At 46.3% G+C, this 20676-nt stretch overlaps 2 protein-coding genes across 9 annotated transcripts in view; one reads left to right on the top strand and one right to left on the bottom strand.

Annotated features, from left to right (window-relative positions):
- OSBPL3 (oxysterol binding protein like 3) overlaps positions 1–6625 on the bottom strand; it is a 157156-nt gene extending 150531 nt beyond the window's left edge. For 7 of the 8 annotated variants that reach the window (XR_009454769.1, XR_009454768.1, XM_059712589.1 and 4 more), the window contains exon 1: positions 6486–6624. The gene's annotated coding sequence lies outside the window, so the exon portion shown is untranslated. Of the gene's footprint in view, positions 1–6485 lie in introns of all 8 variants that reach the window. The other variant, XM_059712581.1, reaches the window with a different exon arrangement.
- Positions 57–13356, top strand: LOC132242538 (uncharacterized). The gene is made up of 3 exons (XM_059711277.1): positions 57–93; positions 6091–6786; positions 12684–13356. The coding sequence occupies exons 1-3, from the start codon at positions 57–59 to the stop codon at positions 12773–12775; spliced, it is 825 nt and encodes a 274-aa protein (XP_059567260.1). The 3' UTR covers positions 12776–13356.
- Positions 13357–20676: the final 7320 nt, after the last annotated feature.

Consider the following 20676-nt stretch of genomic DNA (forward strand, 5'->3'; position numbering starts at 1 on the left):
TATGTATGTATAAACCAGTGACCATAACACCATAACGACCATAACGACTGGTCGCTATGACGCCCACTGTGGCCAGGGAACTGGCCAGATCAGGTACATATGTCTCCTTTTACCCCCCTTGACCCAAGAGCTCTCTACGTGGTTAGCTGAGGCTGATCCCTGAGCATTGCAGCTTTACTTATTCCTCTGCTCAAACCTGCTCTTTTCCCATTCTTCCCAGTTACTGTTCTCAAAAGTATCCTTTAATAAGGACTGCCCACTACCGGATTCTCCCACCCTGATCAAGGGCGGGGCTGGCCAGCCAAACACCCCACCTCCTCCTCCCCCCCACCCCCGGCCAGCCCAGCCCCTGATCGACCCACCCCGCCACGATTGGCCCACAGCCCCTCCCCCCAGCCGGCCCCGCCCATGATCACACCCCCAACTCCAATAGGGGGCAGGGCTGGTCAGCCAAGCTCCTGCAGCCCCTCCCCACAGATGGACCTGCCCCCGATGGGCCCCCACCACCCTGATCGGCCCCACCCCTGATTGCCCTCCCCCACCCCAACGGGGGGGGGAGGGGGCAAGGCCAGCCAGTCAACCTCCCGCAGCCCCTCCCCCCCAACCAGCCCCACCCTCTATAGGCCCCCACCACCCTGATCGACCTGAAGCCCCTCCTCGATCACCCCCCCCCCACCCTGATCAAGGGCAGGACCAACTGGCCAACCACCCATGGCCCCTCCTCCATGCCACTGGCCCCCCAATCGGTCCCCCAACCCCAATTGGGGGCAGGCTCTGCTGACCAATCACCCGTGGCCCCTACCCCCAGCCAGTCAGGCCCTGATCAGCCCCGACAGGGGCAGGCCATCTCCTCCTCCCAACAGGCCCAGCCCTGATCCACCCCAATTGGGACCAGGCTGGCTGGACCCCACTCATGCACGAATTCGTGCACTGGACCTCTCATTTGTTTTATAAGATTCAAACTGTAACTTTAAATTTCTTATATTACATTTGATATCAAGACAGAAAACAAGTACGGCAATCTTTAATTATAGTACCACTTTTTAATACATACGTTATATTGAGAAAAGTGTTTGACCCACAGATCTCTTGTTGGGCTGCTTGTTGCAATTTAATTTTTTTCTACTTTACATTCAAGCGATTTTTCAATTCAAGTCCACTCTCTCCTGAAATCACAAATGAGAAAGAACATCCTCTGGGGTTGTCTAGCCCACACCTCTCAGAACAGGGTGTATTACCTTGGCTATTATTTTGTGAGCAGACAACCTAGACAGCGACATGATGTTCATCTAAAGAAATTTGATATGAAATCAATTTGTTTCTCAGCTTAACATCCACATATTATTGTTATTATTATTTAAGAAATATATCCCACTCATACCCCAAGAGTCTAGAAACAATCACTGTCTGGCTCCAAACAAACAGATTTACTCAGAGTGATTATAAAGCCAGTACAAGGAAAATTCAATTTTAGGGTATAAACAATGTGATTAAGAACAATGAAATTACCGCTGCATTTTCTAAATTTTTCCAAGATGAAGAAGAAAATGTTTCACCAAATACGAGACAAAAGAATCAGATGACTAGCTAAAGGAGAAATTCTTCTACTTCCACTGATTATAGAAGAATTTTTTAATGCTCACATGGATGATATAAGCCCAGGATGACACTGGACAACTACAGCCTGCCTGCTACAGCTTCTACAAAGGATCATCTTTGAAGGCATCCATATTTCCCAGTCTTTACATATAAGAGGAATCCTTTACAGAAAATATTTTATTCTAGTTTTTGAAAATTCAGATGTCTTTGATATTTTTAACTTATTACAAAAAATTTCCCAGCATATACAAAAGTTATACTTTCAGCAGCACTATCCAGCAGAAACATAATAGGAGCCAAATGTGTAATTTTAGTTAAGTAGCCAATTAAAAAGAGTAAAAGGAAACAGGCAAAATTACTTTTAATTATATATTATGATGTATCCAAAATATTATCATTTCAACATATAAATGGTAAATTATTGAGATAATTTTATTCTTTTTTGTACAAACTCTTTGAAACTTAGTATTTTACACTTATAGTACATATCAAAAAAGATTAGCCACATTTTGAATGATCAATAGCCACATGTGGCCAATGGCACCCCAGTAGACAGCAGATACTATAGAAAATAGTATTAAAAACCTCATGAACTAATCACCTTGCTTAATAATCACTAACTTCCCAACAGCCGTGTTTCTTCTATACTCTTTCTAACCCCAAAATTATTTTGAAGCAAATCCTAGAAATCATAGCATTTTATCCATGTTCAAATTTCCTTGATTATCTCATAATTTTGTTAACAGTTGATTTGTTCAAATCAAAATCTAAACAATCAACTATGAATATCTCTTTTTAATGATTTTTTTATGACACCAACATAATGGGAGTTATACTTTTAGTAAAGTGCTTTTTTCATTCTGATATTTATTAAACATCTATTTTGTGCCAGGCACTGTTCTAGCCCCAAGACACAACAAAGAACAAGACTCAAAAAAATTTTCATGCTTAATTCCTGACTGCACATTAAGATTATTTGGAGAAGCTTTAAAAAAATACCAGTTTTTAAAAAAATACAGTTCCATCAATTAGCACATAGATAAATAAGTCATGGTATAAATACAATGAGGTGTTATATAAAGGAATGAAGAAATGATTCATGCTACAACAGGTAAGAATCTTGAATACAACATGCTAAATGAAAGATAATTGCATTATTCCATTTACATGAAATGTACAGAATAGGCAAATCCATTAATATATGAAATAGATTAATAGTTGTGGGGTCGGGGGAGACTGCTAATGGGTGCAGATTTCTTTTGGGGATGATGAAATGTTCTAAAATTAATTATGGTGATGGTTGCACAACTTTGAATATACTAAAAACCATTGAATTGCATAATTACATTAAATGGGTAAATTATACGAAATGTGAATTCTATCTTAATAAAACTGTGATTCAAAAAGAAGTAGCCCAGCTGATGTGGCTCAGTGACTGAGCATCAACCCATGAACCAGGAGGTCACATTCAAGTCCCAATCAGGGCACATGCCCAGGTTATTGGTTAGATTCTCATCACTGATTTTTCTATCTCTCTCCCCCTCTCCCTTCCTATCTAAAATCAATTAATATATATATATATATATATATATATATATATATATATATATATATATATATGGCTGAGCATAGACCTGTGAACCAGGAAGTCACGATTGAACGAGCTTTCTAGGCAACAGGAATGTCTGAGCAAAGGCAACTCGGTTGCTGAATCAAGTTTGGGCTGCCTATGCACAACAAGCAAAACCTATAGGAATTCTCTTTCGATTTAGGTGAAAGTAAACTTAAATTTAGGTTAAAGAATTTCCTTTCCTCCTATAATAAATTCCTGTCAGGCCATATGCCTGGGTTGTGGGCTCAATCCCGTGTGGGGCGTGCAGGATTATTCTGACCATAATGGTAGAAAACACATTTCAGTTTCTTGGAAGAGGCCCAGAACGAAAGAGCCGATCAATGATTCTCTCTCATTATTGATGTTTCTATCTCTCGCTACCTCTCCCTTTCTCTCTGAAATCAATAAAAATATATATATTTTAAAAAGAATATAACCAAATAAAGTTGTTTCAGATTCTCTTTTTTAACTGAGCACCTACTATGGATAGGATACCAGGCTTAGTGATGTGAGGGATAGAAACAGAAGATGCATATCGGCCCTGCCTTCAAAGCATTTACAACCTAGAAAGGAATGCAGTACATTTGAATAAATAAGTCAGGAGGCACTCTGGTGAGGAAATGGGGGAAATATGAAAGGACCGAAGTGCTGATGGTAAGGAAGAATCCCGACATACTCAGGAGTCAGAAAGTGAACTGGAGACTCTCAGGGTTTTTTTGTGGTGGTGTTTTTAATGCTGTGAGAGATTGAGCTCAGAGAGATTATTCTGGCGGAAGTAGCTTATGAGTTCAGTCTTGAAAGCTGTGGGTTTCCACAGGAAGACACAATGAACCAGCTTTTTAGGCAACAGGAATGTCCGAGCAAAGGCAACTCGGTTGCTGAATTAATTTCAGGCTGCGGGTACACAGTAGGCAAAACCTATAGGATTTCTCTTTAGATGTCGGTGAAAGTAAAAGTAAATTTAGGTTTAAGAATTTCCTTTCCTCCTATATTAAAGTCCCTCCACTTCCAGGCCCACAAACCATAAACTCAGCCACAAAAATCAATGGCAGTAAGAGCCTCAATAATTCAGAAAGTAGTGCAATTAGAAACTTGATATTGGCAGCAGAAAGTCTGTAGCCCAACCTCAGTTCGTTTTAATATATTGTATCACCGAACTCTACCATAATGAAGTAACTTCTAATTAAGCAGTGGGAGCAGGACACATTTCTGTGTAGTGAAGGAGCTAAAGACTTAGAGTGAGAAGGACTATTAGCAGACTCTAGTTCAATGGATGCTGCAAGTTCCTGAAGCTTGGCTGCAGTTTCTTCATCTGTAAGATTAAAAGAGATATTATGGGCTTATGGCAACCTAGTAGTATCTGGCCTCTGAGATAACTATTAACTATTATTGAGACGATATCTGAATGAGAAAACAACAAATCTTCTTTTGGCTAAGCAATAGCTTTTGTTACAAATAAAGCTAAATGCCTATTGACAGTAATGGTAGAAAACACATTTCAGTTTCTTGGAACAGACCCAGAACAAGAGAGAGAAAATGAGCTGGAATTCTAGTTCTGCCAGGATAACCTTGGGAAAATTGGTTAACCTGCTAGAGCCTCAATTTCCCACCTGGTTAGAAATACCTAGCTGGCTAACAAGACTACTATAATGTTGTTTTTTAAAATATATTTTATTGACTTTTTTTTACAGAGAGGAAGGGAGAGGGATAAAGAGTTAGAAACATCCATGAGAGAGAAACATCAATCAGTTGTCTCCTGCACGCCCCCTTCTGGGGATGTGCCCACTACCAAGGTACATGCCCTTGACCAGAATCGAACCTGGGACCCTTCAATCCGAAGGCTGATGCTCTATCCACTGAACCAAACTGGTCAGGGCTACTATAATGTTTAATGAGGTAATCTACACAAAGTCACCAGTATATATCCAGTTCTTACTAGGTGCTCAATCAATAGTAGTTATTGGTATTTAATTTTCCCGATAGGAAAAAAATAAACATGAAAATCAAAACCAGCAATGAAATCACCATTCTTCATATTTCAAAGAAAAGTTTTCATCACTCACTTAGTAACTATTTCTTCCATACCTACTGCGTGTGTCAGGCATGGTGGCTGACACTGATGATAGAGTGATGAACAAGACGGATAAGATGGCTACTTTTCCATTCTAGTGGAGGAAGGCAGATGGTAGTAAATAGCCCAAGGAGATAAGTTTCACAGAGGAGCGGAAGGAGGAACATGGAATAGGGAGGCGTGCAAGCAAGTTGGTAGAAGGCTTTAGCTTGGACACATTTCAGCTCAGGCCTGCCTGGCTGGTCTCCTTTGGCCAGAAGGGGGACCTCACCCTGTAGGACGCTTGGGAGTAGAATGTGCATGACCAGAACTCAGACCTACTCTTTTACCTGCCCGTGGAAGGACCTCTTTTGCATCTGCAACTTAAAAATATTTGTAAATGCCCCCATCCCAGTACTCAAACCCTGAGGGGCAGTGCAACATCTGGGGAACCTCGTGTACCTCAACCCCAAACACTTCGAGAGACAACTTCACAGTCCCTTCCAATCAGAGTCCGGACTCAGAAGACTGGTAGTTTGTGAGACCGGGGAGGAAACATACAAGTGTGCAAAAGGTGGCTGGCAAGTTTCCTTACCGAAGGAGGACGGCGCGCTCGGGCAGAAGAAATATCAGTACGATCTACGACCAAGCTCAGGACGCTGGGGAGCCCCAAGAGGCGAGTGCCCTCGGCCGCCGCACCGTGGAGCGGAGCAGGCCGGGGAGCGAGGCTGACGAGGCTGGCGCCTGCAAGGCCAGCGTCGCCCGGGCTCCCCCGCCGCGCCCCAACGCGCGGATGTGGTAAAGCTTCGTGCTCAGCTCCATTAACCAGGTTTCCTGTGCCTCCCTCCCCGGCGGCGCGCCTCCCCGCAGCCCAGGACAGCTCTGGTGCGTCGCATCCTGCGGCCCCGCGACCCAGGCCCGCGAGGTCGGCGCCTTCTCGCCATCAATCCCAGCCAAACCGTCCCTCCCTCCAAAGACCGAGCTCTAGGGTGGGCGCACTCAAACCCCACATCCAGAGAGACTGGCGCCGGCACCGAGACGACCTCCCCGGCTCGGGGCGGCCCCACCGGCCGGTTCTCCCTCGGCGACGGGAGGCTGACCCCGGTCTTGCAGAGACTGGCGGTCACCCCCACCCTCCGCTCCGAAATCGGCGCCCCGCCGAGCCCGCGAGGCCGCCGGGCCCCCACCACACCCAGCACTGTTCCCACCGGCGTCGGCGCTTACCTGCGCGCTCTGCCGCCGGGGACGCCACCTAGTTCCCATCCACAGACCCAGGAGGAGGCGAACACACTTCTCTGGTCCCCCCCGCAATGCGCAGCTGACCGTTCCCGCAGCGGCTGCGGGAGACTGGGGCGGGGACGGCCACTCGCTGGCGGACGCAGAGGCCGGAGACCGCGCCGCGCACTAACTGTCCCGCGCTCGCGCCCCTTGGCCGGGCCCAGCTCGCGGACGTACAACCGCGCCGCCAGTTCCCAGGACTTTGCCCAGAACTTCGCGCTCGTCGCCTGCGGATCAGCAGGAGGGGGTGAGCGAGGAGGCGGGGCCTGAGCTCGCCATGGGGCGGGGCCACGAGCGGAGGGCGGGTAAGACGGGAGGAACGGCAGAGTGACCCACGCTCCCACCAATCAGGAGTCGGCCCCGGGGAAGGAGGTGGGGCGATGCGCTGGGAAGAAGCGGACGGATTCCATGACGCAGTGGAGGGAGTTGGGACCACGGGTTCCCGACAGGTGCGAAGGGCAGAGGGAGGTGAGAGCTGCGTGGGGCCCGGGAAGGGGCTTCCAGCGGCCCAGCGCGCTGCCTTGCGCCGTGGGTGCTCCATCAGTATTTGTGGAGCGGCGTTTCCCGCCCGGGAAGGAGGGAGAAGGGAAGGCGGCGCGGGAGGGGCTGGTTCAGGAGAAGCTCCCTGAGGACACTTGTGATCGAACAGGCAGAGGACGCGACCTCTTGAGGAAGTCAAGTCGAGACCAAGGGATCCAGAACGGAGAAGAAGGGGTGGTGAAGGGAGGGCTGCAGGTACAGGACGATGGGCGGATTCGGCGCGGGACCCCGCCCTGGACTCTGACCTGACATCCCGAGGCAGCGATGCAGATTCGTGCCGGGTCCCAGGGGAAAACCCGGGAGGGCGGTTGTTTTGTTCCTTGCAGTTCTCGTGCAGAGGCTGGGAGGACAGAGAGAAAGCGTCGTAGTTAAAATTAAAATGCAGGAGCTCCTTGAGAAACAGTGAAGTCCACCTGTCTGGACTGCCCACTCGCTCCTCGAGCTCCTTCGATCCTGGCTTGAATGCAGGCAACTGATCACCTGGGGTCAGTTTGCAGCCTGCAGACCTGTAGGGTGATTAGCATTCACGGAGCGCCTACTGCGTGCATCCGACCCAGTTGTGGGCGTGCAGCGGCGATGGTACACCAGGTTCCTGCTCTTGTGGCGCTTATATTTCTGTGGGGAGAGACAGCATAACCAAAGAAAATACACAAATATAAACCAACGAGGAAATGCTGGTGAGCACCCAGGCAATTGCTAAGCAGAGCTTTCAAAGGCGATGATGTGTGTGATAGGGAGCTGCGAAGCGCCCTGAGGGCCTCTCTGGGGGGGTGGCTTTTAAGCAGAGTCCTGAACCCGAAAAGGAACCGGTTCTCCCAGGAGCGTTCCAGGCCGAGGGGAACAGCAAACGCAAGGTGTTGACCTCCCTGAAGACCGCGTAACCTGCCTCGCCGAGCTGAACAATGAATGAGCGTGACTCGCTCGCCTGGCTCGGTGCCCGGCACCCTAGGGGCTCCAGAATGTTAAATTCCAGCGCCATCTGCCACCTGCGGCACCCGGCATATTTCCAGTTTCCCAACTGACCCTGAATTAAGGTGTCTGAGGCTCTTGCCGGAGCCATGCCGTTCGCATTTCATTCACCGCGCTAGGTTCTCCGCTTCAGCAGCCCTCCCTGTCGCCGGAGGTCTGGGACTGTTTTGAATCTGGCAAGTAGCCAGCGAGGGGGGGCGGATGCTGACCAGCTGCAGAGCGAACCCAGTGTCGGGCTGCCCGCATCTGCACGCGGAAAACCTTACTGGAGAAGATTTAAAATCGAATGACTAGGAGGATCTTAAAGAATCCCCTCCCCACCCCCCACCCCCACCCCCGCCGCCACTCCGCACCAGGAGGCACCTTGGCCACCCCAGCATGGATGGCCTGAGCAGCTCAGATGTTGTTTTCCCAACCCTTCTTGCATTTTTCAGTAATTCCTCTCCCGGTGAGAAGTTCAGTTTTTCCTCCCCTTCTTCCCCCAAGCTCTGTTATATCTCTCTTTTTCCATTCCTCTCCCTGCCTCCCACCCTCACCCTGTTACATTAGCATTGTTTTCTGTGCAGGAGATAAACCTTACATCCTAAAGCAGTGGTTCTCAACCTTCCTAATGCCGCGACCCTTTAATACAGCTCCTCATGTTGTGGTGACCCCCAATTTCATTGTTACAAATTGAACATCATTAAAGCATAGTGATTAATCACAAAAACAATATGTAATTATATATGTGTTTTCCGATGGCCTTAGGCGACCCCTGTGAAAGGGTCGTTGGACCCCCAAAGGGGTCACGACCCACAGGTTGAGAACCGCTGTCCTAAAGGAAGTTATTCGCACAGGGTTTTATTGTTGAAATGAACATTGGATTTTTAGCGTCTTCAATTTCTTCCAGCTAACCAAGTGCTTAGCTGGGAGAGAGAGAGAGAGGGAGAGGGAGAGAGAGAGAGAGAGAATTTTACATGTACTCTATTTGTATTTGAGGCAGCCAGTTGGACAGGATGAGAAAGTTATTCATACTCAGATTGTACCTCACCTCCTAGAACAAGAGGAATCATACTGTCTTTTCATAGCTCCATTTCCTCTTCTACTCCCAAATAAGTTTCCAGGCTCACCAGCTCCTAAACACAAAAGGAAAAAAATTACAGTTGAATCCCACGCAGAGCTAATTATTCTTGAAAAAGCTTGTTAATGTCCTAAAATTGGTTTTCTCCTCAGAGTTTTATTTTAAAGCACCAATCTGCAAATCTACTCCAGCAAGATCAATGGTTCTACAGAAAGAGCTGCTAAAGAGCCTCTTCTTTGAACTGTTGAACAAATGCTTTTCTTACTTTGAAGAGACACCCACCACGGTGGAAAGTTTTCATAGTCGGCTGAATGATCTTAGCTTCTGAAATCCATCATATATAAGCATGTGCTTAAAGAGTTTACATGTTTTGATAGTAAAGGAAGCCGATGAGAATAGAGTTTTGTGGAGGGAGGACTTCAGAGGCCTCTAGAATCAGACTCCCTGGGTTCCTGTCTTGTGATCTTCCTGACTCTGAGAGCACTCTTCCTTGTCTGGCAAAATGGAGACAGTAATTGCACTTACCGAGCTACAGGAGGAGTTTTAGCATCAGCCTGAAAATGCGCTCACATAGCCTAACTCGGAGTTCTCAGTCTCAGCACTATGGACAGTTTGGGCTAAGATACATTTTGTTCTGGGCGCTATTCTGTGCAGATAGCCGTGTCTCTGGCCTCAACCCACTAGATTCAAGGAACACCTTCTTCCCACAGCCAAAAGGTCTCTGGACATTGCCAGATGTCTCCTGGAGGGCAAAATCGCTTCTGGCTGAGTACCATTAGCCTGGCGCATAGCAAGTGCCCAGAGATTAGGGGGCAGTATAGGGAGGTGCTTAAAGATAAGGACTTCCAGAGTGTGAATGCCAGGCAAAATTTCCTTCCCTAAACCTCATCAGGAAAAATGGAATCAAAATAATGCTAACTCCTTCCGACTGGCCAAGGATCACATAAGTATGTGCATGTGAAGGCAATTTAAACAGTGCCTGACACATAGTAAGTTTAAGACATGAGCTTCTGTTCTCGATTTCTTCCTGTGAAGTGAGGGTATTGGACTAGGTCAGGATGACATATCTTGGCCTATTTGCTGCTACTCCTCTCCCTGCTTTATGCGGGTATCACTAGTAAGTCAACGCTATCTTTCCACTGAGCCCAAAAAGGGACTCAGAATCCTTCTAAACAGAGCTCTTTAGGAAGCAGCTACTGAAGGGCTAGCATGTGAGATGATGCTGGCTCTATATAAACTTTAAGCCATTTTAAGATGAAGATCTTAAGTCACTATGGGATTAGAGCCTAAATCTCCCGGATGGTGACTCTAGATAGACAGGGTGATGAGAAGGAACTGTGGTTCTTCATTCATCAATCCCTTTTATGAGTCAGGGGGAGAGTGTTCCAGCAGCTTGACTAGGATCACAATCTATGAGTGGCTGGAGGCTGCATCTCCTACCCTCTTCCAGTGCCCTCTTTTGCCACTCCCCCCGCTTGATGGGAGGTGGAGAAAACACTTGCCTGAAGCAGATGTGACCTTCCCCACCCTGTGCACTCCTACTCACTTCCTTTCTCCTGCACTTCTATCTGGAAAATGAACAGAAGTATTTCGTTGCGTAGGAACACCATGTAAACGTTCTTTCAAAAGTCCTCATGATTCAGGACTAGACAAGAATCAGTAAATTCCTTCATTAAATACAGACCGACTGCCTCCTTTGTAAGGGACCATTCTCAGCCGGCACGTTGAGAGATCCAAAGATGAGTCAGGGGGTGTCCCTGCCCTCAATGATTTTACAGTTTCATACATTGGGCAGATCAGACATGGACGTAAATAACTACAATATAAGCTAAAAAAAAAATCGGAAAATGTCCTAAGAGAGGCATGAAAAATGTGTTCAGAGAACGGAGAAATTATTTTGGGAATTAGGAGCAGGGAGTCACTTCCTGCATGTCTTTGCTGACATTTTTAACTTTTCCATCAAAAATTCTTATTTGTTACAATAAAGTGATTCTTGTAGAGGAAGTTGCAACATTGTTAGGCTTCCTGGTTTAGATGGAGCTTCTGCTTAAACTGGATATTATAAGTGCAGCTAAAAGTGACAGTTTATTCTAACTCTAATAGGCATTTTTCATTAGGCATTTAAAAGTTCTGCGAGGTCTAAGAGGGAGCTTTCTCACGTTTCGTGACAATAGGCTAACTTTCTCCCAAGTATCTGAAAGAAGCAGCTTTGTAGCATGTGACACTGTGGGAAGGTGGGGTAGTTGTCAAAAGGAACCTAACAGGAGTGAAGAAACACCAGTGCCATATACTTTGAACCATGAAACCATATTTCCTTCAAGATTTGACTACCTCAGAAGTCAGGCTGCGCATTCCATTATCTTCTAGGTACTATCTCCGCAACACACCGACATCCTATAGTATTGTCCAGGCTAAATACTAAGGATGATAATAACAGTCCCCAGGTATTAAGCGTTTCTGTGCCAGGCACTGCCAAATGAGGCTGCCAAAATTACTGCTACTCCTGCCACTATCAGGAGGCTGCCAGTCAAACCAGAAAGACTTGGCATGCTCTTGAACATGCATCTACCTAAAACATGCTGTTCCTTTCTTCTCACTTAATGCTGACTCGCCCTTTGCATGTCATTCTCTCATCACCCTTGACTTTCACGGTTAGGTCAAATCAGTCTGTCTTACGCTCTTGTTAGAAGTAAATTGTGTGTGTGTGTGTGTGTGTGTGTGTGTGTGTGTGTGTGTGTGTGTGTGTTGGTAGCACCTATGACAGTTGCAATTATATTTATTTTTGTGATTTTGATGAATTTCTTTCTAACGAGATTACAGGTTCTACAATAGGAAGGCCTATAAACTAGTTGGTAATCTCCCAAGGACTGTCTCAATGCCTAGCACAGGGGTCCTCAAACTTTTTAAACAGGGGGCCAGTTCACTGTCCCTCATACCGTTGGAGTGCCGGACTATAGATTAAAAAAAAAAACTATGAACAAATTCCTATGCACACTGCACATATCTTATTTTGAAGTAAAAAAACAAAATGGGGACAAATACAATATTTGTATTTGCATGTGGCCCGCGGGCCGTAGTTTGAGGACCCCTGGTAGCAGCTAGTAGGCCTTCAAATGTTTGTTTAATGAATAGAGAGAATCCCGAAGAAGTGATCTTTAGTGATGGTAGTGGGGGTAAGGTGGAGGGTGAGGGCAGCCATCACAGGCCCGGAAGCTGGAGACTGCTTAATTATTCAGGTCATACAGATGATCTTGTAGCAACTAGACGTCAGAAAGATGCTGTTTCCTTAGTTACCATTTTGCTAGGGTCATAAGCTCACTGATTTTTATTTTACCCTTGAATAGATTTCCCTATTCCTTAGAACGCCCACATCAACTCTACCAAATCATATCAAAAGAAGCTTCAGAGGAGGACTTAGTTTAGCTGTTCCTACCTTGCCATAACCCAATTCTCATAGATCTTTCCCTGTTTATAGAAATGAAAACAAGGAATCCTTTATGGGCATATATTTTTACCTTTTCTGGAAGTGGCTTTTCACCTCAGTGCTAACCTCTTCATTTCTCCACTGTTGTTAGGACTTGTATCACGTGGCTTTCACCACATCAGGGTCCCTGTTCACCAATTATTTACTCAAGATTCCCTATCGATCCACAGCAACGTGGAATAACACACTCAGATAAAATTAGCACTTCAGGGAAGAAACTGTAACGGTCTTGCTCTGGCTCTGGTAGACTGTTAATATAATAAACTGAATTCCTGGAACCAAAAATAAATTTTTCTGTGAAGAATGTGTACTTGGAATAAGGCGTACCAATACCTAGAGTGCATGTTTTTCCTCAGAGAGGGTGAGACTTGCTGGCACTGTGCAATGGAGGACAAGAGAAACTCTGTTTGCCCTACATCATTATTTCTTGCAAATACTACTTTATAACAAAGGCAAGAGAAGTAAATGTCTACCCACTATTCTGTATACCTGAAATAAATATAATATTGAATGTCAACTGTAATTGAAAAAATAATTTAAGGTAATAGAAGTTAAAGAAAGGGAATAAAATTGCCTATAATCCTACCTACAGACAACAGCCCTAGCTTACATTATTATTATTATTTAATGTTTCCTTCTAGTGTTTTTTTCAGGCAGTTGTGATTTTTGAGTAAATGCAAACTTAAATTGTATGTTTCCTTAATTGCTGCTTCATAATTGTCAACAGATTATTGTGAATCCATTAAAATAACTATTGTGAAGACTTAAAAAATCCTGAAAAATATGTATGATATCAACTCAACTGGTACCATAATAGGTATGACTGAATTTTGAAAGAATTCAAAGAACTAGGTTTAAATACCCCTCTTCCACTTAGTAGTTCTTTCATCTTAGGCGGCATTTCCATCATAGGTGGCTCTGCCTGCTTGGGTCCCAGGGTAAGAATGATGAAGATGCAGGAGTACAGACCCAGCCGAGCTGAAATGAACTTCTGTTGTCACATCACTGACAGTTTGGAATTGTTACTATAGTGTATCTCAATCCATCCTATTGATGACAGCAAGGAAAAGGCAGAAAATAGATGTTGAGAATGCAGCCAAGAGTTTATCTCCTTTCATTCCTAAATAGACAGTAAAACCTGTAAGAACTTAGACGTGAGTGCCATGACCACTGGATGTCCATATCTTGAGGAAGTCCCTCGTGGCCTAGCTCAGAGCAGCTCCCTTTCAACTGTCCAAACACCTTTCATGGCATCACCACCCTTCCTTGCAGCATGGCTCACAGCATTTGTTCTGAATCTTCCCCTCGCTTGTCCATCTCTTCCCATTTACTATCAATTTTTCATTCAGGTGCCTCCCTGGTACATTGCTTCTTCTTTATAAGCCCAGTCACCTCTCAAGGATAATAGCACAGCCCTAGCGGGTGTGCTCAGTGGTTAAAGCATTGGCCTACGGACGAACGGGTCTTGGGTTTGATACCCGGTCAAGGGCACGTACTTCAGCTGCAGGTTTGATCCCCGGCCCGATGGGGGATGTGCAAGAACCAACCAATTGCTGTGTCTCCACAATGATCTCTCTCTCTCTCTCTCTCTCTCTCTCTCTCTCTCTCACCCCCTCCCTCTCTCCCTCCCTTCCTCCCCCCTCCCCCCTTCTTTCCTCTCTTCCTTTCACTCTGTCTGAAAATCAATGGGAAAAAATATCCTCAGGTGAGGATTAAAAAAAAAAAAAAAAAAGATAATACCTCAACCCCTGTATAAGTATCCTCTCTGATCTCCCAGCTTCCGCTCAAATCTACTGGCTCGGAAGTATCAGCGTGCTCGTCTTCATTTGTGATTTTCATGACACAATTCTGCTTGAAAAATAGCACTCAAAGGCCCTTATTATCTGACTTGTCCTCTGCAAGCTCGTAGCTCATTACTTTAGAAAAGGTATCTGTTGCAGGTCCTTGTGAGGCCGTGCTTACTCACCATACCTAATGCTAAGGTCTGATGGAAGTTGGTCAGTATGGTATCTTACCCATCCTTGCCTTCTTACCCAGAAAATACCAACCATAGTTTCACAGTTAACCTTTCACTTATGATTCAGGATCACTACTTCTTACACTAATTATTGAAGTGATGCAATGATGACCTTGAGAATGAGATGTATAAAGTCATCTGCCCTGGTGGAACTAACTCCTGAGTTATGTATTTAAAAAATAATAAAACAATAAAATAACAAGAATTTATTAAACTTTGACCATGTTCCAGGCACTATTCTGTTTAATCCTCACTTAATTCTAACAGTCCTATGAGGAAGGTATCATTATCATTTGCATTATCGAGATGAGAAACTGAGTTGGCAAAAGTCAGGGAACACACAAATGTTCTATTCCTAGCAGCATTATTCATGATAGTCCTGACATGGAAACAACCCAAATGTTCATCAACTGATGAATGGATAACAAACTGTGGAATATCTACACAATGGAGTATTACTTAACCATAAAATGGATTCAAGTACTGATAATACATCACAACGTGGATGGAACTGAAGAAACCTTATGCTAAGTTCAAGAAGCCACTCGCGAAATACCACATATTGTATGATTCCATTGATAGGAAATATCCAGAATAGATAATGCCATACACACAGACTGCAGATGTGTGGTGGTCAGCTGCCAGGGTCAGGGAGGATGAGAAGAAACTGCTCCATTAGCCTGGGGGTTCACTTTGGAGTAATGCAGATGTTTTGGGACTAGATGGAGGTGGTGGTTGCACAGCACTGTGAACATTCTAAATGCCACTGAATCGTTCACTTTAAAATGGTTAATTTTGTTATGTGAATTTCACTTCAATACATTTTTTTAAAGTCAGGGGAGAGGGAAAAAGAAGCCAACATTTTAAAACTGCTGCCCAGACTATCAATTCATAAAAGAAAGAACATTATTTTTACAAGGAAGGCATCGATGGCCATTGGGAGTAGTTGTGATGGAGGCCGAAGGCAGATTTTTTTTTTTTTGTATGAAGTAAGATTAAGTGTACCCTAGGCAAGACCAAAGCAGCAGAGCTGGGAGAAAAGCATATGGTCTTTGTGACATCCTTTTCGACTGTGGAGAGACCTTTTGTGTTTAATTTTAATTTTTTTCTGGGTTTTAGGAAGTTGGGATTATTAAATAATCAATCCTTCAATACACAGTTCACACATTTAAATCCTTGTCTACACATTTCAAATTGTACAGGAACAGCTTGACGGCCAAGAACGGTTCCTCTCTCCCTTGGGTCCCTGCTGCTTCCTCAGGCTGTGCTGTGCACACCAAAGGCTGGCAGCACATTTCCATTTATTGCAGCTGGTCTACCCTCCTAACCAATGCAGCTGCATGAGCTCTCTGCCCATTTTTAAAAAAATCTATTTCAGAGAGAGGAAAGGAGAGGGAGAGAGATATAGAAACAATGATGAGAAAGAAACAATGATCGGCTACCTTCTGCATGGCGAACCTCCTGCATACCTCCTACCCCCTCAATACTGGGTATTGAGTCCAAAACCAGGCATGTGCTCTGACTGGGAATGGAACCATGACCTCATAGTCCATGGAACGATGCTCAACCAACTGAGCCACACCAGCCGGGCTCTCTGCCCATTCTTTGGTGAAAACAAGTAAGTTTCACAAAAGCCAGAACATTCTGGAGTTGTCATTCCCAAACTTGCACAGCAGAGAATTGCCTTGATGCCTAGAGCTGCCAGGCTCTGTGCAGTGTGGGCTCTCCCATAGACAAGGGGAAATGGGAGCTGCATGGACCTCCCATCAGCATATCTGACCCCAGACCTTTGGGCTTCTGGATCTGTCCTGAGCGCCCTCAGAATGACCCAACTGGTCAAGTGCACTGAGGAATTCCAGGGCTTGGTGCCGAGTTCCAACTTCTGAAACACCTAGATGAGAGACTCACTTCTTACTAAGGAGTCTGAGAACCACATATCAGAAATCAAGATTCAGCAAGGAACTCCCTGAGGACAGCCATCCTCGGCTTCCTGCATACTCATTATTTGTTATTCATTTTTGTTTCCCTTTCTTAAAGTGCTTTTATGTTGTTTCCTAAAATGACACCTTTCTAAGGTTTTTCTCCAGGGACTGCCTTCAAGCTTCAGATAACAACGTTTGCATACATGTATTTCTGCAGTACTTATCACTCCTCCAGTAAAGAAGGACTAGTGAGTGGCAGAGCAGGATTACAACCTAGTCCAGTGATGGCGAACCTATGACACGCGCGTCAGAGGTGACATGCGAACACATTTTTTTGGTTGATTTTTCTTGTTAAATGGCATTTAAATATCCTATCTAATAAAAGAGAAACATGGTAATTAGCGTATGTCCGCTACCCTTCCCATTGGCTAATCAGTGAGATATGCAAATTAATTGCCAGCCAAGATGGCAGCCGGCAGCCAGGCAGCTTGAAACTAACATGAGGCTTGCTTGCTTCAGTGAGGGAGGAAACCAATGTTCCCTGCCTGCCTTGCTGGCCTCTGAGCTTGCAGTTTGAAACATTGTTACAAATATAGAAGCTAAACAAAACCCCAGAAACCTGCTTTCAGCCAGCCGGGATCTCAGAGCTGGAATTGATACAGAGTTTCGATTATAGAACCCAAACAAACCAGATATCTGCTTTCAGCAGCAGAGGCCTCAGAGCTGGAGCCAGAGCTAAAGCTGGCTCAGAATAAAAAAAAGAAAAGAAAAAAAGGAGCAGTTGGGAGCTTCAGTCATGCACCAGCCTGAAAACAGCCCTCAGCCCCTCACCCAGACTGGCCAGGCACCCCAGTGGGGACACCCCACCCTGAAGGGTGTGTGACCAGCTGCAAACAGCCATCATCCCCTCACCCAGGCTGGCCAGGCACCCCAGTGGGGACCCCCACCCTGATCCAGGACACCCTTCAGGGCAAACAAGCCGGCCCCCACACGTGCACCAGGCCTCTATCCTATATAGTAAAAGGATAATATGCTTCCCAGCACCAGGATCAGCGGAGCTGCGAGGCCTCCGGGCACCAGGATCAGTGTGACAGGGGGCAGCGCCCAAACCCCCTGATCGCCCTGGGGCTCTGTGTGTGACAGGGGACGGGGCCACAACCTCCCTATCGGCCCTGCTCTGTTTGTGACAGGGGAAGGCGCCCCAACCCCCTGATCAGCCCTGCTCTGTGCCTGATAGGGGGGAGCTCCCCAACCCCCTGATCACCCTGCAGCTCTGTGTGTGACAGGGTGTGGCACCCCCAACCCCCGCCCCCCCCCCCACGGGCCCTGCTCTGTGTGTGGCGGGGTAGAGCCATAACCTCCCCATTGGCCCTGCCCTGAGTGTGACAGTGTCGGCGCCCCAACCCCCTGATCGGCCCTGCTCTGTGCGTGACAGGGGGGAGCTCCCCAACCCCCTGATGGGCCCTGCTCTGTGCGTGACAGGGGGTGGCACCGCAACCTCCCCATCGACCCTGCCTTGAGTGTGACAGGGGGCGGTGCCCCAACCCCCCAATCGGCCCTACCCTGAGCGTGACTGAGGGTGGCATCGCAACCTCCCGATCCGCCCTGCTCTGTGCATGACAGGGGGCGGCGCCCCAACTTCCCAATCGGCCCTGCTCTGAGCCCGACCAGGGGCTGCACCTAGGGATTGGGCCTGCCCTCTGCCACCCGGGAGCAGGCCTAAGCCAACAGGTCGTTATCTCCTGAGGGGTCCCAGACTGCGAGAGGGCACAGGCCGGGCTGAGGGACCGCCCCTCCTCCCCGAGTGCACAAATTTTTGTGCACTGGGCCTCTAGTATAAAATAAATATCAAAAATATAAATCTTTGTTTTACTATGGTTGCAAATATCAAAAAATTTCTATATGTGACACAGCACCAGAGTTAAGTTAGGGTTTTTCAAAATGCTGACACACCTAGCTCAAAAGGTTCGCCATCACTGACCTAGTCCAACACTATCCCTCACATCAAGGTGTCTCCAAGCCTCCAACTTGAAGGGTGTAGGGCTCCCTGGACCATTCAGTGGGACAGGTCCCTTGTACTCCCATAGCCTCCTTCCTAAGAACTGATCAGAATAATGCACATCTATTGGCAACAATTTGCTCATCCGGATAAAGCTGAGGTGTCAAAAGAAAAGAGGAAGTACTAGCCAGGAGCCACGAATTTCATAAAACGGATGCCCAAATATCTCCAGAGGGTTGTGATGCATTGCACTCAGTAGATAATAGTCTTACTGGATGTAAATGGACAAACAATCTAACGTCATTTTTCCAGGAACAAAAACCCTGACTAGCTTTCCAGAATCATAGGGTGTTTCCGAGTCTAAACACCACGCCCTTCACTGCTGCCACAACATACAGCTAAAGTGCTTTAGCTGGAAGCTTCTTACTCAGAAGGGTTTAACAGGAAATAATGGCTCCATAAACACAAACTCCAAGGGTCCTGTCTTTTTCTTTTGTGGATATATATTTCCATTGCTTTTCTGCCTTCAAATCTACAACACATTTCTTATCTTGAGAAAGAGTTCATGAACATAAGGTAGAAAATTCTAATTTAGACTTCAGGTGTGGTTCTAACTCTGGACAAACTACTCAATTTCCCTGGGTTTAGGACTTCAGATTTAGAAAAAATAACATTCTCAGTTTTAAGCACTAATGATAACAACCAATTATTGCATTCTTTCCCACCTGCTTGGCATGTACTATTAGTCCCATTTTACAGTTGAGGAAGTTGAGGCTCAGAGAAGTCTGGTGGCTTGCCCAATGTCACAGAGATAGAAGGTGACAAAGTGAGCATTTGAACCTGGGGCTCTCTGAATCTGTACATGCCTGACATCATGTTGCTACACCCCAGCAATGACAACTTTGATGCAAGTATAGTGACCTACCCTGATGCTTTCAAAGGACAAAAGGAAATTCCAGAAGCTGAATTAGTAATGTTATCTTTAGGATGGGATTTTGGCTACTTTGCAGGAGGCAAAGGGTGGTTGGTAGGAGGAGCAGGGAATTTAGAGTCAAACTAGATGTGAATCCCATGGTCAAGTTACATAGTCTCCTAGCATTGTACTGTTTCCCTTTGTAACTTTACCAAAATTATAATTTTATATTTATTTGTATGATTAATTGATCTACCTTCCCCTACATACTCTAAGAAATTTGAGGGCCAGGGTTTTTGCTAACCTTTTTATCCCCAGAACCCAATACAGAGCTTGGCACATAGTAAGTGCTCAATAAGCATTCGTTAAACAAATGGATGAAATGAGCAAGGAAGGAAGACAGCAAGGGAGGAAGTTAAGAGGGAGAGAAGTAAGGAAAGGCTCACTTTAATGTGCGGAGGGTGAAAGGAAAGGCAGGAATAATCATATATATATATGGCTAATATGCAAAGTGTCCCTTTGGGAGTTCGACCAGGAGACCAGGAGTTCGATCACTCGCTATGACATGCGCTGACCACCAGGGGCAATGGCGGAACAAAAGAAGGCCTCGGCCAGCAGCCAGAAGGCCCTGATCAGCCCTGATCACCGGTCAGGCCTAGGGACCCTACCCATGCAGGACTTTCATGCACCAGGCCTCTAGTACATCAATAAATCTTATTCTGTCTACTTCTTATATATTTTAATTTTGGTGTTTTTCATGTATATGGGATCATGCTACATATACTAAACAGCAACTGTTTTTTTATATATGTAACTAGAGGCCCAGTGCACAAAAATGTGTTCATTCGGGGGGGGGGGGGTGGTTCCTCAGCCCGGCCTGTGCCCTCTCGCAGTCTGGGACCCCTCAGGAGATAACGACCTGTTGGCTTAGGCCTGCTCCCGGGTGGCAGAGGGCAGGCCCAATCCCTAGGTGCAGCCCCTGGTCGGGCTCAGAGCAGGGCCGATTGGGAAGTTGGGGCGCCGCCCCCTGTCATGCACAGAGCAGGGCGGATCGGGAGGTTGCGATGCCACCCTCAGTCACGCTCAGGGTAGGGCCGATTGGGGGGTTGGGGCACCGCCCCCTGTCACACTCAAGGCAGGGTCGATGGGGAGGTTGCGGTGCCACCCCCTGTCACGCACAGAGCAGGGCCCATCAGCGGGGTTGGGGCTCCGTCCCCTGTCACGCACAGAGCA

The sequence above is a fragment of the Myotis daubentonii genome, chromosome 10 (genome assembly GCF_963259705.1).
Source record: "Myotis daubentonii chromosome 10, mMyoDau2.1, whole genome shotgun sequence".
NCBI lineage: Eukaryota > Metazoa > Chordata > Mammalia > Chiroptera > Vespertilionidae > Myotis > Myotis daubentonii.

Coding starts and splice junctions, on each gene's coding strand:
- LOC132242538 (XM_059711277.1), top strand. CDS start 57: ATGACGCCCACTGTGGCCAGGGAACTGGCCAGATCAG. Junction 94..6,090: donor CAGGGAACTGGCCAGATCAG/GTACATATGTCT, acceptor TCCATTAACCAG/GTTTCCTGTGCCTCCCTCCC. Junction 6,787..12,683: donor CTGCGGATCAGCAGGAGGGG/GTGAGCGAGGAG, acceptor CACTGTTGTTAG/GACTTGTATCACGTGGCTTT.